Raw genomic sequence first — 24,736 nt, 5'->3', positions numbered from 1 at the left:
GTACTTGTCCTCAGATCCAAGGGTTTGCCATTTCGCTGTTCTCTTCCGGGATGGGAATCCCATTTGTGGTTTCAAACATGCTACAATATCTACTTAGAAATGAAGGTTGCGCTTCATTTACATTAAGTCGCTAACATAGAAATGATCTACAGAGGCCTTTTAATGTGACTCTGTGTTTGAGGGGAGGAGCAACATGAGTGAAGACAGAACTTCTCAGTTTTTCCCAGGCGTAACTCTTAGGTCTGCCTGACCTTGCATTTGGGGAGTGGACTAAAAAGTTCCTTCGGGTGCCTCAGCTGGGATGGCATTCAGGTTGTCTTTCATAATAATACACTATTCCTTCCCCTCAACATTAGACCAGATATTATTTTTTTATAACATAGGGGAAAATGATATGGAATGATAGACATTAATGGATTGTATGGCTTCAGCCAGAGTTAAATGGTTAAAAAACGTGACTGTTAGGTTGCTTTCTTAATCTTATGTCAAAGGGGGTAAATTAGTGTGACCTCAGGCTAGCGTCTTATGATCGTGTGTTTCTGCTTCCTCATGGTGAGAAGGGGCAGTTTTATTTGTGGAGACGGAAGTGGAGATCAGAGGACTGACACTCCGTTAGTGTTACTCGCCTTCTAGGAGGCAGTTACGTTGCGCACAGTGTCATTTAATATTTCAAGTAGCCTGAAAACATGACCGTTCAGGATTTGTTCTTCACAGAATTTGTTAAATGTAAGTATCACTTAGTTTATTTTCAAAGAAAGCAATTCAAGTGTATTTGAAAATTTTTAAGACAAGACCAAAAAGGCAAGGCTGTATGGGGTTAATTCAATACCAACTAAGTCTTGTTAACAGTTTATTTGAAGTGTTATAACTTCACTTCTGAAATTGAGAAATAAAGCCTATTTTCATAACTTCACGCAGGTTCTCATTGTTTAATTCTCAGTGCTGTAACTGAGCTGATGAGCTTTAGTGGTCTGTGAAGGTGTGGTTGATGACTACGTGAGAAGTTGGTATCTCTTTAGTCATTGGAATGTTCCCCTCCCTCTCTCTGGTTCATGTTTATCTCAAAATGGCTGTAAAAACTGAGTCATAAATTACAGTAGAGAGAATAAGAACTGTTTTATCTGGTCTAAGCTTGAAAGCCCACATTGTTCGATGAGTGACTTGAGGACAAATATCCCCCCTCTCAGACATTTGTCCCTGGTTTTCCTTCATGCCGTCAGAGCAGAAATACTGACAAGCTCCACTGCTGGGCAGGGGACGGATGGTCTGCTTTGAAGCTGTGCTTTGGATCTTCGTGTAGCCATGTCCTCTCGGGGGCTTCTTTCATCCAGGGGGATGACCTGTGGGCCAGGGGCACATCTTTGTAAGATGGCTGTCCACGCCAGGGCCATGGGACAGAGTAAGGGAAAGGGGACACGCCTTCTCTGTGTGCACCTGCTTTACCACCCTTGGCAGTGTCAAAGCGGTCCTTAGTTGATGGCCATAAACGTAGGCCGTGGGCCGGGCTGGCTCCCCTGTCAAGGTTGCTGACTCCTGGTGTAAACCAGTCAGCTGAATTCCCACGGTCTTGGGTGAGTGAGAGGTCTCTGAGTTCAGAGCAGCCGGCCCTGACATCTGTTCCCTTGTTCCAGCACCTTAGTCACATCCTTGCCTTCCTGACGTGGGGACTCTGTTCACCTCAAGTAGGAGCCTGACCTCATGTCCTCCTTGAGGGACTTTTTGAGGCTTTGGAGCCGGTCATTGTCCCTCATCCTTCCTTTTACCAGAAGGACCTTCTGCCCCTTTGCTGAGACTGGCTCGTACTCAGTTTTCCCTTGTCTTCGGAGTAATCATCTTAGTGATTCCTGGTGGATTACGTGTGTGATCTTTAAGTTTCCAGGGACCTCTCGGTGCTCACAGCTGGCTCTTGATCAGCACCTCAGACTGATGATCTGAGCATCCCACTCTCTGTCCTCTGCCTCACGTTCCTCCCCGTTGCTCTTGTTAGCTTCTGTGCTTAGTGTTTACCCCACATCCCTGTCATCTCGAGCACTGTACCCAGCTCAGGACTGGTCACTGAACACCTGATGACAGTGGTGATAAGGGGTGGTGGAATTTGAGGGACGGGGCAGGCTCCGGGCAGGTGCGTGAGCTCTCTGGGAGCAGTCTTGTGGAAAGGCCTGGGCAGGGCACTCCGGGCATGGCTGTTGTCTTACTCTACACCCGGCGTTAGGAATCGGGGCTTTGGAAAGGGACGTTTGCTTTACTATCACCGAACCTCCTAGGTTAATATTTATTGGTCACAAAGTATTCTGAATTCACTCTTTTATTGCTGAGTAGAAAAATGCTTCTATATACTTACTTTTCTATAGCCAACCCTTGTAAGAAAATCCTCTCTAGATTACATCACAATTTTTCTCAAACTTTTTTTTTTTTCCTTATTAAAAAGACTGAGCTTTGCCGTGTTGCCTAGGCTGGCCTGGGAATTGCGAGCCTCCTCTCTCTGCCAGCACTACAGGTGGGCGCCCCTGCCCCGGCTTGGACGCTGTTTTATGAACAAGCTTTCAAAGTCTGTGTGCTACTTCCTTTGGTTTGTCTTCATTGATGTGCCCGTTAATTCCTTTCTGCAGGGTCAGGTGTGTTTACCTTAAAGTAATTACAAATATGTTCAGCTCTTTCTTAAAAATCCACTGTGAAATTTTTTTTAAAGAATTATTTAATTTTTATTCATTAATTTTAATTTGACCCGAGAGATACACAGAAAGAGAAAGAGAAAGAGAGAGGAAGTGAGAAAGCAAGAATCCCAGGTCCGGGATTCGAACTATAGTTGGCCACCACGCCACCTGCTGGTCCCCCCACTGTAAAATCTTACATCAGGAAATCAAGTATGTTTGAATGTTGCAAATACAAAACCACAAGAAGCACAGAAATCACAAACAAGGTTTGAGTCACTTGTTTAATATACAAAGGCTTTCACAGGTAAGTAATTTATTTTTCTTGGTCTTAGTACACATTATTCACAAAACAGTAAATTGTTAATGCAAGAGAATTAGGTAAAACAAAAAATGTACAAATGCCCAATTTCAAAAGTTGTACACAGTTAAACTAAGTTACCCTTCTTTGTGTTAATGCGCCTCCAGTTTCGGAATGGGCTTGTTTCCGGTGTGGGGGAATGCTGCAGCCCAGAGTAACAGTCCTCCCTGTCACCTGTATTGATAAGTAATAGCACCATTGGGCTGGCGAGGAAAGGAAAAGGTCTTCGTCTTTCCTAACGAAAGTGTAAGCCTCACAGAATTGCCGTGGAGCCACCACTGTGACGGTCCATTTAAGACCCCTGCGTTGTCTCAGAACACTCACGGGCAAGGCAAGGCAAGCTGTGTCTGGCAGAGGGAGCGGTCTTTCCACCTCACCCTGGGGTCACTATGATTTCTGTTCGTGATGTCGTTTCTCTGAGGACCAATCGCCTGGTCAAAATATGGGTGATTTTAGGGTACCCAAGGAGATTTAATGCTGGTGCACTTTGAGAAAGACTGATTTCTGCATTGCTATATCCCAAGTTTTGCTTTTTAAATTTTTGTATGTTGTTTTGCACTTAAGCTTAATCGCCTTTGGGTTTCAGTTTTTGAAAGAGCTGCAATTCAATCTTTAATCCTATACAGTATAAGGGACTGTTACTTAAGAAATTTAACAGCATCAGTGTCTGCTTGTGGTATTGATAATACCAAGATTCAGGTTATGATCATAAAAGGCCACGGTTTTTAGCAGAGTGGGGAGCTCACGCCTCGGTGCCTGCCCTGCGTTTCCATTCCCTCTCATTTCCTGTGTGAGCAGGTGAGTGTGCCCAGCACGTGGCCACTCAGTTGGGCTGCCTTTCATCTTGAGGGTTGTTTCTAGTCCACAAAACACAACCACCAAGCCAAATCCCGTCATTGTTTGAAAGGGCACAACGGACACAGTCACACAATGTACAAAGGAAGTAGTCAGCGTTAGGTTTTAAATGCACATAACTAGTTCAGATTGGTTGGCCCATAACCACCCGCTTCAGGAAAGCTTTTTAATGATGCTTTCCTGTAGTGGATGCTTTTAAAACTGAAATTCAGATGTTCAGGATCTTAGCAGATAAACGACTCTTAACTCCCTAGAGAGCTGTGTTATTTTCTCATGTCAGTAAAGTCAGACCCCATAGAAGTTAATTTTGAGAATTTAGGTATAGATTTCAGACACCAGGTTACTTTTTATCATTAATGCCTTTCTTTGCTTTTTATTCTGGAAATGATTTCTTAGTGTTAAGTGTAGCCCTTAATGAGGTTTTTTTAGCCGATCATTTTCTGCTCTGAAGTGAGCTCTGCACTGCTCTGTCTTAAGCTGGTACAGAATATCGACAGTGTTTTCAGTGGTGACCAAGGAAATAATCCTTTCCTTCCAGAGCCAACAGGAGAGGCATCAGCATTTTTTTGTTTGCTGGTGACTAGATTTTCCCCCCCCAGGATATTTGTGAACATGTTGCCATTGCTTAAACCTCAGGAAAAATGGGTCGGTCGGGTCTGAGGAAAACCAGATCCAGGCTGACCCTGGGTACAGTGGCACAGTCGGAGCCCTGGAGCCTGTCTTCACTGATGGATTTACCGTGCGTCTTCACGACAGCAGTTTAAGAGGAAGGTAAGGGGGTTTGCAGGTCTATCTCTTAGTTTAAACGCCACTTATGTCCGTGTTCGTGCCTAATTTTTGGTCCAGTTTAGTTACCTTAACTTTATTTTCCTCTGCATTTATTCCATGCCCTACAAAAGTCTTAAGAAAGGTGAGTTTTAAACCTTTTGTTTCCTGACTGAATACCATAACATTTTTTTTTTTGCATATATATACACGAATACACGCACGCCACACACACTCACACACACACACTTGATGGGGTTTAACTTTTCTCCTAGGAATCGGGACTCAGTGTCAGCCACTACTAATACTGTCTTTCTCATGAAAAGGTTTTTATTTTCCTTTTTCCTATGATAATCTGTGAACAAGCACACTGATAATTACAAAGTGCATCGACGTGATACCCAGATTTGTGCACTGCGACACCCGTGCTTTGGTTGCTGTGGCCTCTTCACAGTACCAAGAGTGACTAACACAAGTCAGTCACCTCTGGTTTTTCTTTATTGGAGGACATCTCCCTTTGACAGGCCACTGGATCTAGCGTCATTAATCCACGTCAGGGCAGTGTTGTCATCTCACGCAGCCTCACGCGCACTCCAGTTTTACGTGAATGTGCAAAGAACACCCTGAAGAGCTGTCAGCCCTATACAACGCGGTGTGTTACTTAGCACAGGTCTGCGGAACGCCTTCCTTCTCAGCTGAGTCAGGGAAATGCCGCTGGCTTTTAAAAACAGGGGCTAGGTTTTTAGTCATAACTACTCATCTCTCAAGTTGACACCTCATGTGGATTAAAAAAACCTTACACACTATTTAATAAGAAAAATATTTCATTTTTATTTCCCTATCGTAAGTGCTTCATAGTAGCAAACAAGTTAATTTCACAACTTTGCAGACTTTTATCTTTCTATCCTTTGCTTTTTCATGCTTTAGAAAAATGGTCACTTCAGCTAACTCTTCAAACTAGCTTAATCTGATTAATTTAGTACTTTGTAAAATCATAACATTTGTGAAACTTGGAAATAAAATAATGAATGGAGCTCCTCTTTTGGAATACTGGATTGGTCAGTGAGGCAGAGGCCTAATTTCTAATCGTAGCACTCTGACTTCCATGAGGTCAGTTCTAGCTGAGGTGTGTAAAAACTACATTCTGGATTTGAGACTTGGTTCATGAAAAACAAAACTGTTTGAATATTTCATATTGATGACATGTTAGAAGTAACATATCTATAGTGTTAAATAAACATCCAAATTAATTCACCCGTTTTTACTTACTCTAATGGGGCTAGTAGGAACTTAAAATGGACTTCTGTGGCTGCATTTGTGGCTGCGCTAGTCCTGTTGGACAGCACCGTATTAGACCGGATGAAATAGGACCTAATTGCCGATTTCAGCCTGGGGGTATTTAGTGGAGCTGACTGAACCTGAATCTTTTCGTTGATGATTTAAATATAATTCCAGGTATTAATGCCTTCAGATGTGTGTTTCATCTACTTTTTAAAACATGCATCTGTTAAAATAACAGGACTCCACTGTAGGCATAAAAATCTGTTAACTGCCAAAGTATGTCAAAATATGCATCCTCCAGGTTTGCTTCCATTGTGACTTAGGGATAATTTAGGCTTAAAATCGATTGTGTTATTTCCAGATGAGATAGTTAATGTTACAAGGCCCTAAAAAAAATACACATTGCATTTCAAGGCTGTGTTCTTGAACTTTCCTCCTTCCACTGTGAAAAGTGTCGCATGTCCATTTAATCTTTCATCCTTGCCTAAAAGCGTTCTTTACTTGCACGTCTTAGAATCTAGCAAATTGCTTGCATTCTCTCATCACTCTTTAGGCTATTCTGTGCTTCCCGGGATCCTGGCCATTCGGTGTGTTTTTCTCCTTTCCCTTTTGAGCAAAGTAAGGAAAAATGCGTCAGGACAGAGGAGGAGATGAAGGGAGTGGGTAGTCCAGGGTCACCTCTGTCAGTTGTAGTGGCTGAGGGCTAGAAAGAAGTTCTTCAGCAAGAACAGCCACTGCCACTGTCACACCGGTATCAGCTCAGGGGGGCCGCCTTCTGTGGACGGCAGGGCGTTTGTGCCCGCCTGTGACACAGGCACTGCCACGCTGTCCTTGAGGTCCGTGCCCACGTTGCATGAGAAGTTCTTCTCCAGTTTTTTGGCAGTGTCTGGGCAGTTCTGCACAAAGATCACGCGGTTGTAGGCCTTCAGCCTGCGCCAGAGCTGAGCATAGACTTTACACTGTACATACATGAAGACGAGGCCCCCTGTGAAGCCAATGGCCACCACAACCAGCTTTGTCCAGAATGGCCATTCGAGGACACCTGTGGAATCCGAGAGAGAGACGGTTGTCACCAAATGGTCAGCAATGGATTTGGTCGGTTTTTCCTATGGTCCTTGCAAAAGATGCTACCCGCCTGGTAAGTTATGTTGCTAAGGACTGTATTGTTAACTAGTAAGTGGTATTAGAATTGGCATGAGTCCTCTCAAGTATTTTAAGTGTATCGTGAAAATCGTAGCTAAGGAAATGTTCTGGCTAGCCTCTGTGGTGTTAGCTGCTCTCCGTGTGGAGGATGTGTTGTAATTTTCAGACTGGTCGACTTCCTTATTGCTATTGTTAAGGAAGGCTAGTGGGTACACTCGGTGAAAAAGTCGGAATTTAGAATCTGTTTAAGATGAGTCAGAAGGTGTATGTACGGGCGTGAACCTGCAAGAGTTTTTTAAGAGGAGGGAGGGAAGAGACGAGGAACGAAAGAAAGGAAGCTGCTGGATCTCAGCAGAAAAAGATCCCTGAGACAGATGAAGGATTTTTGTCGTTTGTTCATACAATTGTACACCTTGTCACCAAGAACCGTCAGATTTTTAGCCATCAATATTCTCTTAGTTGACATCGCTATGATCAGAAATAAGCTTCCCTTCACAGACACAGCTTTACGGTTACTTCAGCTTCTGTAACCGCTGAGGATTTAGGGCACACAAAATTGGCAGCACCGAAGGTGTGACGGTCAGGCCCCTGCCCCATGCCAGCTGCAGCGTGTGTGGGGACAGGTCCCTGAGAGGTGGTCAAGTCAAAGTGTGGGTCGGGTGGTGTAGGAAGGGCTGACGGGAATCGGGAGAAGCCATAGTAACAGTTTAGGATTCTACTTTGGATTTTTATTATAACAATGAACAGAGTAATAAGATCTTACCTAAATTTTAGTAATGGTTTTTGTGTTGCGCTTTTGCCCTGTTTAGATCATGATGAAGCACTTCATGCCCCAAAGATTAAGCATAAGAGAACAGGATAACCCTGTCGAGTCCTGGTCCCAGTATCACATGGGACTGCGCATTTCTTAAACTCCGAGAGGCCCAACAGAGTTTTATTCTTGACGTTTACATAGCTGATGTCGGGAGTTAAGTGCGATCTCAGGACATGGCGGTCATAAGGTTGCATTTTCCCATCACGAAGGGTCACAGACTCGGGGACCATGGCGGTCTTCCTGCTACAGCGCTGACCCAGTTGAAGACAGCTGCTTGGAGACAAGCACTGTCAGGAGAGCGCGTGGCTGGGCACAGCACAGACTGTACTCACCCGAGCCTGGACGGGGCAGTGCCTGCCCACCTAGGCCACCTGGTGCGCACAGTGGGCGTTTGGGAGCTAGACCAAATGGAATGATGCAAGGCTGAGTCAGGCTCCAGAGAAGCGACGCCATGCAGAGACTAGGTGAACACGGGGTGCAGATGTGCAGCTGCTGGCGCACGCAGTCAGGCTTGTCCTCTGTAAGCAGGACGTGTGCTGAAGTGGTGGTGTGGTGGGGACGTGGCCAGCGACAGTGTTTATCACCAGGTCGTGTGTCCTGTAAGCTAGGGGCACAGTAGGCTTCTTTACACCGACATCAAACACCTGAGCACTGTGTTATGACATCTGTGACCTTGTGACGGCCACATCACTAGGCACTAGGTTTTTTTGTCCTTACGCTATAGGGCACGTGCTCACGGAGGGTGGTGAGAAAGCCTCCCCCCCCTCGCAAGGGATGGCATGCTGCAGTCCCGTCTCCATTCTCGGAATTCTGATCACACGCTCCCAGCATGTTTTTCAACTATGTTCGCCTAAAATCCCAAGAGCCGAATGAAGGAGAAGGGATTGTGGTGTGGCCACCCCCATTGGGAGGTACTTTTTCTTCGTTTCTACCCCCACCCCGTGAGTGCATGCTCCTTATAGCTTAAAAAATAAATAGAATTAATTGAATCAACAATTAGTAACCTCCCAAAGGAGAAGACAAAAGCCTGGTTTCATTAGTCAATTCTAAACACCAATTTTCTAACGCTGGTTTTTAGAAAGTAGGAGCAGAGGGTGTGCTCACAGGCTCATTTTATAAGGTCCACATTACCCAGTCCCATATCGGGCAAGGGCATTACTGTGATGGAAAACACACTAATGGGCGTAGATGCAAAAATCCTCAACAGAATCATAGCAGATTAGCCCAATGTGTGGAAGCAGTTATATACCACAGCCAAGAGGGGTTATCCCAGGCGAGCAGATGCGCTGGCCGCTGCCACCCTCTGGGGAAAGAGGCGTCTGTCCTGTGATACATGCAGGCGATTCTCCCACATCCTGTGTCGGCATGCTGACCCTGGAGGCGGGGCGGTACCTTCCCACACGTTTCAGCACATGGTGATTAACACGGAACAGCCCAGGCCCACTCTGCATTGCCGTGCGTGCCGTGGCACCTGGGCTGCTACACCTTGACGCCACCCCAAAGCAGCCTGCAGGTGGGCTCTCCAGGGAAGGCCTAAGCCAGCCTATGCTTGTCCTTCCACATGATGTTGAAGGCTCGAACTAGAGGAGTGGAAATGCTCTCTTACTTCGGCTGGGAAATGTGCCGCTCGAACCACGGAGACCAGCCCCCGAGTTGCAGGGAGGTTCAGGGTGAGAGAAAGCGCTCAGACACAGAAAGGCAGATGGACCTCTCAGCATGGCGCACATGGGCAAGCCTGACTCTGGGCAAGATGTTTTTCTCACAAAGCCAGAGAGGAAAACTGGGTTTCTAGGTCAAAGCAACTGTATTTATAGAACTCGATTGAAAAAGTAAAATGTATGAATTATTCCTTTAAAGTTTGCGATAGGGGATGTGTACTTGCTGGGGGGGGGGGGGGGTGAGAAAGTGCCCCCTGGAGAAGGGAGATGGTCAAACTGCAATCCTGTCTACTCTATTCCCTTTTTAGGATTTTTTGGCATGCACACACACGTGCTCACAATGAGTTTTAAGCTGCTGGGTCCAGGACTTGAATTGTGGTTGACTATGGGAGTCCAGCGATGTAACTGCTATGCTATCTGCTGGTACCCCCCAGCCTGCCTTTAACAGGAAAAAAATCCTCTGTGTTGGCCCTCCATAGTGGCACAGAGTTAATGCAACACCCGAACGCACATGCAAAGGTCCGAGGTTCTCGTCTCAATTCCTCTATGTGCCAGGTTTTTTTGTTTACCCACAATTCCAGCCGGTGCGCACAGTGGGCGTTTGGGAGCTAGACCAAATGGAATGATGCAAGGCTGAGTCAGGCTCCAGAGAAGCGACGCCATGCAGAGACTAGGTGAACACGGGGTGCAGATGTGCAGCTGCTGGCGCACGCAGTCAGGCTTGTCCTCTGTAAGCAGGACGTGTGCTGAAGTGGTGGTGTGGTGGGGACGTGGCCAGCGACAGTGTTTATCACCAGGTCGTGTGTCCTGTAAGCTAGGGGCACAGTAGGCTTCTTTACACCGACATCAAACACCTGAGCACTGTGTTATGACATCTGTGACCTTGTGACGGCCACATCACTAGGCACTAGGTTTTTTTGTCCTTACGCTATAGGGCACGTGCTCACGGAGGGTGGTGAGAAAGCCTCCCCCCCCTCGCAAGGGATGGCATGCTGCAGTCCCGTCTCCATTCTCGGAATTCTGATCACACGCTCCCAGCATGTTTTTCAACTATGTTCGCCTAAAATCCCAAGAGCCGAATGAAGGAGAAGGGATTGTGGTGTGGCCACCCCCATTGGGAGGTACTTTTTCTTCGTTTCTACCCCCACCCCGTGAGTGCATGCTCCTTATAGCTTAAAAAATAAATAGAATTAATTGAATCAACAATTAGTAACCTCCCAAAGGAGAAGACAAAAGCCTGGTTTCATTAGTCAATTCTAAACACCAATTTTCTAACGCTGGTTTTTAGAAAGTAGGAGCAGAGGGTGTGCTCACAGGCTCATTTTATAAGGTCCACATTACCCAGTCCCATATCGGGCAAGGGCATTACTGTGATGGAAAACACACTAATGGGCGTAGATGCAAAAATCCTCAACAGAATCATAGCAGATTAGCCCAATGTGTGGAAGCAGTTATATACCACAGCCAAGAGGGGTTATCCCAGGCGAGCAGATGCGCTGGCCGCTGCCACCCTCTGGGGAAAGAGGCGTCTGTCCTGTGATACATGCAGGCGATTCTCCCACATCCTGTGTCGGCATGCTGACCCTGGAGGCGGGGCGGTACCTTCCCACACGTTTCAGCACATGGTGATTAACACGGAACAGCCCAGGCCCACTCTGCATTGCCGTGCGTGCCGTGGCACCTGGGCTGCTACACCTTGACGCCACCCCAAAGCAGCCTGCAGGTGGGCTCTCCAGGGAAGGCCTAAGCCAGCCTATGCTTGTCCTTCCACATGATGTTGAAGGCTCGAACTAGAGGAGTGGAAATGCTCTCTTACTTCGGCTGGGAAATGTGCCGCTCGAACCACGGAGACCAGCCCCCGAGTTGCAGGGAGGTTCAGGGTGAGAGAAAGCGCTCAGACACAGAAAGGCAGATGGACCTCTCAGCATGGCGCACATGGGCAAGCCTGACTCTGGGCAAGATGTTTTTCTCACAAAGCCAGAGAGGAAAACTGGGTTTCTAGGTCAAAGCAACTGTATTTATAGAACTCGATTGAAAAAGTAAAATGTATGAATTATTCCTTTAAAGTTTGCGATAGGGGATGTGTACTTGCTGGGGGGGGGGTGAGAAAGTGCCCCCTGGAGAAGGGAGATGGTCAAACTGCAATCCTGTCTACTCTATTCCCTTTTTAGGATTTTTTGGCATGCACACACACGTGCTCACAATGAGTTTTAAGCTGCTGGGTCCAGGACTTGAATTGTGGTTGACTATGGGAGTCCAGCGATGTAACTGCTATGCTATCTGCTGGTACCCCCCAGCCTGCCTTTAACAGGAAAAAAATCCTCTGTGTTGGCCCTCCATAGTGGCACAGAGTTAATGCAACACCCGAACGCACATGCAAAGGTCCGAGGTTCTCGTCTCAATTCCTCTATGTGCCAGGTTTTTTTGTTTACCCACAATTCCAGCCGGCTGACATGGGGTGCGCTGTGTGTCGAGGCCCTGTTAGGCTCCCTGCCTCTATCTCTCTGTCTCCCTCTGGTGGAAGAAAGAAAGAAACTTCAAAACCCCTTACATCTTCCTCATGGCGTTCGTTCTCTATTGGAGTGAGGTTGGGCATCGTGGTCGGCGTGACCCAAGGCCGTTTCTCTTTGGGAGCCTGAGCCTGCAGCAGCTCTGTGAGCAGGTCCACGGCACCTGACAGCTTTCAGATCCTTCAGTTACTGTTTGTTCTTTGCTCCCAGAAACACCTTCCTTGGCTAATGGTTCAGACGGATTCAGTTTCTTCGCAGGGCCGAATGCTAGCAGGAGCACACAGCCGTGGCAGTGTCTTCTCAAAGGCGGTCTCCCTGCACAGAATCCCCGCTCGCATGCGAGGATGGGATTGTACTCCTAAGTGTCAGCTGCTCAGTCTTCACGCCACGCGTGTTCACTCAGCTGTTGCTCCTTGGCACACTGGACCTGTTGTCCATCGGTCTCTCTGCCGTCCATCTCCTGCGAGCTGGGTGCAGCGACAGCTCGGGTGGCCCGTGCTGGCCTGCACTGGCCCTTGGCATCTCTTGCTCGGACACGCGCTTGGCCCCGTAGGACAACAGCCAGAAACCTGAAGGTGTCACACAGTGGTTATGCTCTGCTTTCTTTCTTTTTCCTTTTGTAAAATATTTTCCGGAGGGCACATGTGCTTCCGGGGAGAAACGGCAAGGAGAAAGCACACCCTAGTGGAGCGCGTCATTGCCACAACCCCTTCTCTCCTTCCTTTCGGGGTTCTGGACGTGCACGTAGCCCAGTGTGCTTTCCAAGCCACGGTGTCCAGGGCTCACACCACATGGTCAGCCATGTGGGATCCAGTCCCTTAACCGGTAGGCCATGGGCTGGCCCATGTTTTTTGTTTGTTGTTTTCAAAATACTGCAACTGCCATGTGAAGAAGGCAGGGCCAGCATGCTTTCTGGTAAAAGGCAAAACAAAACACACACAGGTGAGCTGCACCTGCCATCCTAGCCAATAGGACCCTCCTGCCGGACAGACAGGAGCCTGGCCCTGCTGCCGCTGTGACCACGCGAAGGGTCACCTGCCATGACTCAGCTGTGAACTGCCAGGTCAGTCCGGCTGGCCCAGACCTGGAGCGATGCCCAGGCGACACAGAATTGGGAGTAAAATACATGGTCGTGTTTTTGTCGGTTTAGGATGGTTTGTGACACAGCAAAAGCCAACAGATGACATCAATTCAAAATGGAGGTAGTGACGGTATCTCCCTCGTGGGCCAGCGTAGGCTAAGTGGATTCGCAGTGCCTGTCGCATGGGAAGTGCCGTTGTGGTCTGGGTGTCTAAATGCTGTGCATCTTTGGCTGATCGGGCTGTTGGTTCTGAGCAGAGCTTTCGCTGGTGCCGCCCACTAAGACCGGGCCGATTTCCCTGGGCTTCCCCTCTTCACTCCGGGTAAAGGCAAGCTCCACAGGGCCAGCAGGCGACGTGGTTTAACTGCTGGGCTCCCACACGGCCTGCCATGGTTTGGGTTCCGAACCTAGTGACCTGTTTCCTCAATTTCCCTCCTCTTGCTCTCTCTGTCTTTCTCTTGTGAGCGTACATGCCCTGTAGCAAATTAAATAATAAAATTAAATCATTTATAAAAAATAAAAAGCCCAGGGTCTAGACGTGGAGCACTCCGGTTAGCTGGCCACAGGCTGGCTGCATTTGGGCAACGCCACACCCCCATCACTGCCTCTGGGTGCCCCTGCAGTTCCTTCATCAGAAGGAAAGCTCTTAAACCTACTAAAGCAGGCGAGACGGTCCTTACTCGAGTGGCGACAGCGTGTACTGCGTTTCGTAGGGGGTGCTGGGCCAAGCTACCCGGCCACGGTGGCTATGGATCGTCAGCCGGGCATATCCAATTGTGGTCCTGCCTATGGATGTGCGCCAGGCTCCCTTTGAGACCCACTCACTGCCCGCAGTGCTGTCTCTGGAAATCCATTTCCTTTGGTGACAGACAAGGGTCCCTGTCCCTCTCCACTGCAGACCAGCAGGCCAGGTCACCTGTAATCTCACTTTTCAGTTTTCTCATTAAGTCAATTTAGGTAAGCCAGAAAGTCCTCTTTGGGGATTCATAATATTGGATCGTGGGAAAAGTTATGAAGCATTTTGCATAGAAAAATACGTCTTGATTTTCTGACGCCCCAGTACCATTGGAGAGCAGACCAACGATCTGTTAGGTCTCTTCCAGCTTTCAAGTGAGATCTCACGGCGTGTTCTGCATACCTTCTGCAGCAGCCCACGTGACTGGACACCTGGAGTGTTTCTAAAAGCCTTTTAAAACACCAGCAGCAGAAGAGAACCTGCCTCATTGAACAGCTGCAGGGACGGTGTATATTTAGAAGAAGCGTCTCCCTGGGAAATGGAACATTTTTTGGCCGGGCCCTGCGGTTATGCAGTTACAGAGTATGTCTTTATAAGGAAGGCGGGTGCGAGAGCCTGGGCGGTGTTGGCTTGCTCCTTCACCCTGCTTGCTTCCCTCTAGTTGGATAAATTACTTAGTAACAACAGCAGAGTGGTTTTGCATGCTTGTAACTGTCCCCTTAGCTTATTTGATGGCGGTACGCACTGTGAGTGAGAGGCAGGACGGAAGTGCGTGGTTTCTGTGAGTACACGTTCCGGTTTGTCTGATGCAAGGGCGCAGTCCTGTCTTTGGAAGATGCGTCATAGCACCTGTAGGGAGCACTCAGTCAGACTGTCCTGTTTCAAGTGAGGAAACTGAGCTTCAGGACGAGAAATTACTCGAGATAGCCAGCCAGACACCCAGGCAGGACTAGACCCCTGGCCGCCTGACACCCAGCCCGTGCCAGTGTTTAGCAGGCTTGGGTTCTTACCTGCCGGGGTCGGCCACAGCCACACAGGTCTGAGCCCGACCGACAGCAAGTGCTCACCGTGACGAGGCAGGGCAGTGCCCGGGACAGCTTGAAGTCGTGGGGACAAACCGATGTATGGCGTTCATATTTAGTAATTCGGGGCAGCTTTAGCATCTGAGCCGCTAGTCTCTAACAGTATAAATGTTGAGTTTTGGTCTGTACTTCTGGTATTGGCTTTTTTTCCCCTTTAATTCTTCTATGAGCGTGAGAAAACCCCCAACAGGGTCTTCAGACTGAACTCGGCTCTTCCATCACAGACAGCGTCTTCGTGTGCTCAGGGAGGGCTGAGAGGTGAGCCAGGGCCTTTCCGCGTGGGTCTGACCGTGTCACTGCCGCCCCGTTGCCAGGCCCCCTGCGTTTTGCTTTTTAATTACAAATACTATCCTGGGCATTCTCGCACATGCACGGACACGACAGGAGGTCGCCAGGTCAGGGTTGGCCGCAAGGGCATGGCGCTGTTCAGGTTTCGGGAGGAAGAGTTGGAGAGCTCAGTGGAGAGCCGTCGGGGCACCACGGTGTCGCCCAAAGGAGCAATAACTTAAACACACAGGAAGGGATTTCTCTACCCAGTGTTCTCGTTAGAATTCAAAGATTTTGCTATTTTTACATTTCAACCTCAATTCTGGTTGGAAAAGGACAATCGGTTTCTCTTCAAATATTTTTGGAAGTTTACAAAATAGATAAAAAATCTGCTAACTTTTAAATGATCCAGTTTTGGCGTAATGGTTACATCGCTGGACTCCCACATGGCCGACTGTGGTTTTAGTTTCAGACCTGGAGGCTTGAAATTCACGCCAAGCGCATGTGTGTGTGTGCATGCCCAAAATCCCGAGAGGAGAGTGGAGAATGGATTGCTGTGTGGCCATCCCCCGGGGTGACCTCTCATTTTCTGTCTCTCTGTCTGGCAAGTGGATACACCGTATAGCAAGAAATCTCTAGAAAAATGCAGTTTTTCCCAACAACTTTAAAAGTGAGTTCAGCGTCGCTGCTCAGGCCCAACCAAAGGAGGATCGGAATAACGGCAGTTCTATTTCAGTTGCCTTTATGATATATAAATTATAGGGACCAGCAGATGGCATAATGGTTACGTCAGAAAGGCCAGTGGGCTCTGCACTGTCACCGCCGTGTTGTCACTTAGCACTGTGTGACCGGCAGCTCCTTGCCTACGAGCCCCACACTGTGTGTTGCTGCCACCTGGAGGGCGAACTTGGAATGGCACGTCCTCCCTTGTGCACTGAAGAAGCCCCAGGAAGAAACAAAAAACACACCTCTGGCTCGTTTGGTTTTTGTTTTGCTTTGTTTTGTTTTGCTATAGGACATGTGTTCTCACTGGAGACAGAGAGGGAGAGAGAAAGCATGAAGGCATCCCTGCAATCCCTTCTCTATTCTCCTCCAGGGACTTGGGGCATGAGACACACGTGCCCAAAGTGCTTTTCAAGTCACCGGGTTTGGGACTCGAACCACTAGCCAGCCGTGTGGGATCTGGCCACCCTAACCACCCCTGCTACGTTGTAGATGGCCTTGGAAACGCTCTCATCTCAGCGGGCCGCGGTGTTCATGACCGGCAGGGGAGGTGGGTGTCCGGGACCCAGCGGGGAGCAGGCCCCTGCTGGCAGGCAGGGCGGGACGCAGCGGGGCGGGGCGGGTTTTCGGGGCGGCGGGTGTGCTCACCGTTGTCGTTGCCCTGCTTGATCTCCTCGGCCGTGCGGTCTATCAGCACATACAGGGACCACACCACGCAGGTGATGGCGATCACGTGGAAGGAGACGGAGCAGCAGATCTTCCTCCTCTCGCTCGTGGTCATCTGCAGCTTCTCCCACTGCAACAGACAGGCACAGCGTGAGGCCCCGCTCTGCCGCAGGCGTCTGTGGGGCCAGGTCACCGCGCAATCACACGGGGAGGCACAAGAGCCGGACAGCGGGACAGCACCCCCGCTCCCGGGGGATGGCAGCCCGTGGTTCCATGTGCCCCCCGAGTTTCCTCATCTGGTCGAGAGCCAGAGCTTTCCTAGGACACTTCCTCTCGGGGTCCCTGTGGCCCTCGTGGTACCAGGTGAGACGGAGCCTAGTAAGGGTCGTACTGTCGCCTGGGATTACCGCAGACCTGGCCGAGTGCTGTCGTCTTCTTACATTTTTTTTCAATTTATGGTTCTTGCCATAGGGCATGTGCACTCACCAGAGAGAGACAGAGACAGAGAGAAGGACAGTGAGAACTTGTCCCCCCGCTGTGGGGTTGGCCATGCTGCAAAATCCGTGGGGACTTGAACCTGGGTCGGCCATGTGGGAGTCCAGTGCCTTAACCACCATGCCACCTGCTGGCACCCCAGTGTGCCAGGTTTTTAATCATCCAAGATTCTTTACATTATTATGTCCTTATTGGAACAAAATATTTCAAAGCCCAGATCCCGAAGACCTCAGACTCACTGTTGCCATGTGTCAGGTGCAGTCCTGGCACCCGCTCCAGCTTAGAAACCGCTTCCTCTCTGTGGGCTGCGGGCTGAGGCCTCGTCTCCAGGCCAGGCAGCCTGTGTGGAGGCTGTGCAGGGGCCAGGACGAGGGCACCTCCCAGCGAGCAGACCAGGGCTACCGGGCCAGCGCCAGGGCAGAGGCTGGGCAGACACGGCCCACAGGGAGGTGGGAGGCAGGCTGGAGGCGTGGAGGTTCTGCTTCCTGCCTCCCTCCCTCCGCTGGTCTCCTTGGCTACCTGGAGTCTAGTCACTGGGAGGCCTGCCAGCGGTCACCTGGCCACCTGAGGACAAGTCCTGGGACCTACAGAACCCTCAGTCCATGAGCCCCAGTGACCCACCCGTGCTGCACCACGCGAGGACACAGGCCCGCGACTCCCCACCAGGGCTGGCCACTGTCCTGCGGTTCAGATGAGTGAACAAGCCGGCGGGTCTCCCAGCTTCCCGCCCAGCCTCCCGCCCAGCCTGGGGCTGAGGCCAATAGGGTGGCTGTACTCGGCCCCAGCTCTTGTCACGGGATTTCCCTGGGGTTGATGAGAGCTACTTACCTGTCCATCCTGTACTTATTATTATTTTTTTTTTTGGAGAGGTTTTTGCCATAGGGCACGTGTGCTCACCAAACAGAGAGAGACAGAGAGACAGAGAGACAGAAAGCGAGAAATCACCCCCCAGGGGGGATGGCCATGCCGCAATCCCTTCTCCATTCTCCTCTTGGGATCTTGGGCACGCATGCATATGCGCCCGTCATAAATTTAAGCCGCCAGGTCTGAGACTTGAACTGTGGTTGACCACGTGGGAGTCCAGTGACACAGCCATTATGCCAACTGCTGGTCCCTTTCATCCTGTACTTTCTACAGGTTGAACCTGTACGTGCTGATAGGGTGACAATGCGAAACTGAGTGATGTGAGCTGGGCACAAGGACAGGCTTCAGTTTACTCGATTTTGAATTAATCTGTGTTGAGGAGAGTTAGGATTTGGGGGCCCCTCAGGGCCAGGCGGTGGTGTGGTCATGAAGCTGGGCTGGCATGGGAAGGTCCTGGTCTAGGCCTCACCTCCCTGACTGCAGCGGGACTGTGGCTGCAGGACCGGGCTGGCTGGGGTTGGCGGCCACTCGCACTGTGAGGTCTGGGGGGGTCTCTCCCTCCTCATGGAAGATGTAAATGGACTTCAGAAAACCGAAACCCAAGCACACCCCACACTGTGTCTGCGGAAGACGGGCTTTTAAAATCTCATTCCAGTACTGGGTTCTTGAAGGTCACTGAGCACCCTGTCCAGTCCCCGGGTAGGGCCACCCACAGGCACTTCGGGACGTGATAAACAGTCCTTGCTACCTAGGTACTCAGTGAGGACAGGCGCAGGGCTGTCGCCGGGAACCAAACACTTACCAAACCGCCCCTCACCTGTAAAACTGCCGTAAAACCCCTTAGAGGGGCCGGCAGGTGGCGTGGTGGTTAAGGGCGCTGAACTCCTTCAGGGTTGACCGTGGTTCAAGTCTCGGACTTGGCAGCTTGCTTTCTAGCTTTCTCTCTCTCTCTCTCTCTTTTTCTCTCTGTCCCTGTCTGGTCAAATTAAAAAATATAAGTTAAATAAAATAATTCTTGAACAATAAGCCTTAGAAACGGGAGGTGGTACGTCTAACGAGCAGAGTGGTGGAACCAGCCTCCAATAGACAGCTAGCTAGCTGCGCTCACAGGGACGTTCCAGGGCTCGGAAAGATCCCGCCTGGATCCCTCCTTCATGGGAGGAGCTCTGGGGTCGCCCCTAGTGCCAGTAACATCCGAGGGGCAGCGCAGCGGGAGCCCCGCTCTGCAAAGCCTTCAGAGCTCACTGCAGTGCCAGCGAGTGGGGCCACAGCGCCCTTTCCCCGACAGCCACGTCGCTGCGTGGACTCAGCCCGCATGGCCCCAGCACTGCCGCCGTGTTTGGTGACAGGTTGACCAGATGTCATCCCACTTGGTGTGCAAGTCTTTGCCGTGAGGGGCGGATGGAGAGGGCAAGGACTGAGCTGTCGTTTGAAGGAGGCTATCATGGACCTCCGTAGCAGGGGTGGTGCCGAGTCCGCAGCAGGGGGCCGGAGAGTGAGAGATGGGGACGGAAACTCCGCCAGGCTCTGCACCTGCCAGGCCTGGGCACCTGCCGCTCTGCTGTTTGACACCAGTTTTAAAAGTTTATTGTTCCATGAGAGCGAGCGAGAGAGAGTGGGGAGGGGAGACGGGCATCTGCAGCAAGGCCTTCGGGCGCCATCCATCCCTGCCTGGCCCGGCAGGACGGAGCAGCCCCAGGGAGCCCCCCAGACAAACCCGGGGCCTCCAGCGTGGCTCTAGGTGATGTGGGGTGGAGTGGGGGAACTGCTGTGCTGCCCTGGTGTCCCAGTTGGGAAGTAACACGTGGGACCTGCCCAGACCCCAGGGGTCCATTGTCAGCGCTGTCCCAGCTCTGGAGGGGGCAGCGGGGAGCAGAGCCTCTGGTCAAAGCTGGTCCCCACTCAGCAGCTGCCGGTAGGCATTGCCTGGCACCGGGTGCGGTGCAGAGCTGCCAGCTCCACCCTTGAGGTGACTTGGTGGCTTCCCCGCAGGGGACACCAGAGAACACAAACGCTGCCTCCTCACGTGGCCTCGCCACAGCAGGGCAGCCAGGCCACCGCCACGCCTCTTCAGATCACCCGGCCGAGTCCGCCAGCCAGTCCGCCGGCCGCTCAGTATTAAGGGGACACGCGACTCTCCGAAGGTCACCGGGAAGCCAGTGGACCGGACGAGACAGCAGCCCGTCTCCCGTCCCCAAGGGCAGGGGGTGCCGGCCGTCCACCCGCACTGGCGCAGGGCCCTCCCCCAGCAGCCCCGCCGCCTTCCTCCCTTCCTCGCTCCTCGCGCTGCCCTCGCACCTGCCACCCCGACCAGCTGGGCCTGCAAAGCCAGCCCGGATCTTAGCGCCCCTACCCGGGCGGACCTTGCTCAGGCTGTAGGGGCCCTGGGTCTCTGCTTCCTACTTTATTATTCTGAGCCTTTCGCCTGTTGGCATCCCTCAGTGACAGGAAAAAGGGAACAGAACTCATAATGTTACACACTCAGGAAACAATGCCCTGATCTTTCTGACGTTTCTGAATTGTATAAATGGATGCAAATGCTCCTCTGAAGCTTTGCGGGGCTGCTGGCCAAATCGAACCGCATCAAACCGCATCAAACCGCATTACCGACTCGGGTTCACCGCCGCACATTTCTTTCACGTATCTGTATTCTGGCCCAGAGCACAAATCCGGAATACTGCCTCGCGGCCCGTTTCAGATCCTCGTGCCAGGGAGACTGGAGGCAGCTCATCTGCACAACGTCAGAAACCAAGGGCAGGAAACGCGTCCCGGTCCATTTCCTCTTTTCTTGACGCAGTTTCCCGGCGTTTTCCCGCTTCCCTGGCGTGGACCGGAATTCTCAGGGGAAGAGTAACTGGGCCCATCGCAGTGGCAGGTCCACCACCAGGTGGCTCCAGGCCCGAGCGGCGGCCAGCACCTGGCACCCGGTAAAAGCGAAGCCACATTTAGGATCCCCCAGCGGAAGCACTTTGAACCCACCTGTCACATCATGGCGGGGGGTCACCACGCAGGAGGGGAAACCTGGGAAGCCGCGTCTGAAGTCCACGTTTCCTGCACCCCTCCGCCAGCTGCGTCGTGAGGGGAGACAGCCCACCCTTAGGAGCCCTGGCACCGCCGCCATGAGATTGCCCCGGGACGCATGCATTCGGCGTGGGGTTCTCCAAGAGCTCCCCCTGAGCAGCGGCCACCTGCACACCCCAGAAACTCACTCTGCGGGTCCTTCGGCAAACTTCCTGGGCCGGAGCCTGGCGAGGGCTCCTGTGGCCTGCATCTTGCCACGCCCTCCCGGAGTTTGAGAACCACCTGCCTGGAGAGTGACCCTCGCAGAGCTGTGCGACCCCAGAGGAGCTGCACCTGTCCCTCCGTCAGGAGCCCGCTGGGCCAGGAGAGCGCGTCCAGGCCAGTGCGGCCATCGGGCTGCAGAGCTACTATTGCAGGTGGCCGAGAACAAGCGCAAAAGCGATGCCGTTGTTTGGAATAGAGAGAAACGGAGTGTGCTTGCTAACCGCGGAAAGCAACTTTCGCTTTTTTTTTTGCTCTTCCAACTAGGGCTCGGGTAACAGGAGAGCTCATTGAACCTGGCTACTGGTCACAAGGGCAGACTGCCCGAGAGAACCACCCAGCAGACTCGCCTTCCAGACCCGATGACCCCCGAGTCCAGCCCACCCACGGGAAGGCATCGCCTCTTCGGGCCGTGTGTCAGGACACCAGAGAGGGCCCAGGGCATGGCAGAGGCCTCCACTCGAGTGCCCCGGCTCCCCAAGTGTACGTGTGGCATGGTGGCCAAGGCGGGGAGATCTGTGTGGGACCCAACTGGGGTGCCTGTCTCTCTCTCTCAGCAGAAGGAGAGAGAGAGAGAGAGGAGAATCTGCCTCGCTGGACTCAGTGAAGTTGCTACATGCCCGCTGGTACGTGAGGAGCGAGAAAGCCACAGCCGTGCGGGCGCTGGCTAGGATCCCTGGCTAGGATCCCTGGCGAATTAGGGCCCAGAGCTCACGTGCTCACTCCTCCCTCTGCAGAACCGGAGATAACCGTGTGCTGGGCCCCCTGCTTTCTTGCTAAGAGTCAAAGCTGTAGTTGTCACCTCCACAACTGCTCTGCGAGTCCACTGTCATATCCCAGGATGCGTTTACCCCTGGGGGCTCTCTCCTGGGCCACCAGAGGCAATCGGGGGCATCTTTGGGGCAAGCTGGTGTGAGAGATGGAGATTACTCCTGGTTGGAGGCAGCTCCACTGCGTCTCTCAACAACAGCAAGAGGACACAGTCTTGCGCTGCAGTGGGTCAGGGTCTGCACCCAAAGAAGTGGCGAGGGGGGACGGCGAGGCAGGGGCCGCGCGCCGCTGAACGGGGCGGGGGCCTCCAGTTGAGATGCGGTGTCGGAGCTGCGACTGGCATCCTGGGACGGTCTGTGCTGATTGAGAATTGGGGGAAGACGTGGAGACCCCGGGTAGGGAACAGAGAACGCCACAAGCAATGGGTGGTCTTACTGAAAAGTGGTTTAAGCGAGGGACTTCAGAGTCCATGGAGAAATGGGGTGAGCTATGGCTCAGAGGGGTGACAGCAGAACCTCGCAGGGCTGAGAGTTCTTTACGCACAGAAGCAGGTTCGGCATTGCCTGGTGAACAGAACCATCTAACGGAACTGTCTGGGGGGCTAGTTCCCAGCACGCACCCCCAGGCCTTGTTGAGGCCACCAGTGAGGAGAGAAGCCTGCGGGTTTGCAGCCTGCTCAGTCTGTGACCCGAGGCATACTCCTTAAGAATGAAGGGGCTGGGGCCAGCAGGGGGCATAATTGTTATGTTGCTGGAGTCTCCTGGGGTCGACTGCAGTTAGAGTCCCAGACCTGCTGGCTTAAAATTCATACAGGGAGCGTGTGTGTGTGTGTGTGTGTGTGTGTGTGTGTGTGTGCCCAAAAACCAGAGAGGAGAATGGAGGGGAAACCATCTCCCCCCCACCCCAGTGGGGGGGATTTCTCACTTTCTGTCTCTCTATCTCTCTCTGTCTCTCTGGCAAGTGTACATGCCCTATAGTAAAAGTCTGTCTTGAAAAAAAAATAAGAAAAAAGAAAAAGAATGAAGGCTCTGGTTGGGCTAGCTGGTGTTTTTAAGACTGCTGGATCCCATATAATCAACTTCATGGTTTGCGTGTCAGACTGGGTGGCATGTCACATCTGTGTGTGTGTGCGTGCCCAAAAATCCCAAGAGAACGAAGGAGGAGTGGCTATGTGGCCATGCCTCCTGGGGTTGGTTTTTCACTTTCCCTCTCTCTCTGTCTCTTAATCTGTCTCTCTTTACCAAGTACAAATGCACAATAGTGAAAAACTAAAAAAAAAAAAAAAAACAAAGGCCAAAAGAGAAAAAAAAAAAAAAAAAAAAAAAAAAAAAAGAAAGAAAAACAAAACCAAAAACCATAGATCGAAGGCTCTGGGTTCAAAACCTAGCTCTATCGCTAAGCCCCGTGTGCTGCTGGGAGGGCCGTTTAGATCTGCTCTTCCATTTCTTTTTCTGGAAAACGGTGGCATGAAGAGCACTTTGCAGGTACAGCTTAATGCATGTCAATGCAGAGCGTCCGGGCCCTTCCGAGGAGCCCACTAAGCATTAGCCGTCATCGAGGCTGGGACTGGCAGCCCCTGGTCCAGGTAGCTTCTGGTTAACCCATCGTTCTGATAATACTCTGATGGATGAAGATGGGATTCGTTTGTGCAGAATGAAGCCGGCCAAAGCCCCCAAGCTATTTTCCAAGTGCAAATAGGTTTTTCTGAACACCGAGTCTCAGTGGGGAAAGTGCCTGGCTTTGTGAGCTGCCAGGGTAAGGAGCGCGGGTGGGTGAGCTACGCTGCACGCGGCAGGCAGAACCGTCGGAAGACTGCACCGCGGCTGCCTTTCGGCCAGGGACGGAAGAGAGTGTACCGCAGGCTGTACTCGACGCCCCAGAAACTTCTCATTATTGTTTTGTCTGACTGAAGGTAGTAAGACTTTGAGGCCAGCAGGTGCATGGTGGTTGAGGTGCTGGCCGACCAAGGATCGAGTCCCAGGCCAGCAGGTGCATGGTGGTTGAGGTGCTGGCCGACCAAGGATCGAGTCCCAGGACAGCAGGTGCATGGTGGTTGAGGTGCTGGCCGACCAAGGATCGAGTCCCAGGCCAGCAGGTGCATGGTGGTTGAGGTGCTGGCCGACCAAGGATCGAGTCCCAGGCCAGCAGGTGCATGGTGGTTGAGGTGCTGGCCGACCAAGGATCGAGTCCCAGGCCAGCAGGTGCATGGTGGTTGAGGTGCTGGCTGACCAAGGATCGAGTCCCAGACCTGGTGGCTTGCTTTCTCGCTTTCTGTCTCTCTGTGTGTCTCTTTCTAGTCCAATGAAAATAAATGAATAAAACTAAAATAATTTAAAAAATCATGTTTCCCCCCAAAATGCTGCTCTGAGTGGCAGATTTCACAGAGCACGAAGGGGAGCGGACGTGGGCCTGATGCTGTCTTCCACAAGCACCGTGAGTGGGGGAAACCGTTGTCTGAATGTCCCAACAGCCAGGGACACCCTTCTGGCTGCTCTGCTGATTGCTAGGACGGAGGGGCTATCCGAGAACGGATGTGAGAAAGAAATCGCTCTTTCCTCAAAAGGGGTTCTACACATAAGGCCCCTCAACGCTCGCTTTTCAGAAAGCTCCTGAAGCTCACTGGTACGGGTTTTGGAGAAGAGCTCATATTGCTCTGCAGACTCAGCGGAGTGCTCGGAGCAGCCAGGTCAGCATTGCAGCAGAGGTGCCACCATGGGCGGGTGCAAAACCC

The 24,736-nt window shown here is 51.5% G+C and overlaps 1 protein-coding gene across 1 annotated transcript in view; it reads right to left on the bottom strand.

Annotated features, from left to right (window-relative positions):
* Window positions 1-2,909: 2,909 nt before the first annotated feature.
* The window catches only part of MARCHF1 (membrane associated ring-CH-type finger 1), a 641,401-nt gene continuing 619,574 nt past the window's right edge, over window positions 2,910-24,736 (bottom strand). Inside the window, exons 8-9 of the mRNA XM_006156469.3 lie at window positions 16,576-16,723; window positions 2,910-6,955 (exon numbers count right to left, since the gene is read on the bottom strand). Coding sequence (XP_006156531.1) covers window positions 6,657-6,955; window positions 16,576-16,723 — 447 coding nt within the window. The 3' untranslated portion in view covers window positions 2,910-6,656. The remainder of the gene's footprint in view (window positions 6,956-16,575; window positions 16,724-24,736) is intronic.

Source organism: Tupaia chinensis, unplaced genomic scaffold (assembly GCF_000334495.1).
Source record: "Tupaia chinensis unplaced genomic scaffold, TupChi_1.0 Scaffold000494_1, whole genome shotgun sequence".
Lineage (NCBI taxonomy): Eukaryota > Metazoa > Chordata > Mammalia > Scandentia > Tupaiidae > Tupaia > Tupaia belangeri.
This window is presented reverse-complemented; position numbering and strand designations above follow the sequence as displayed.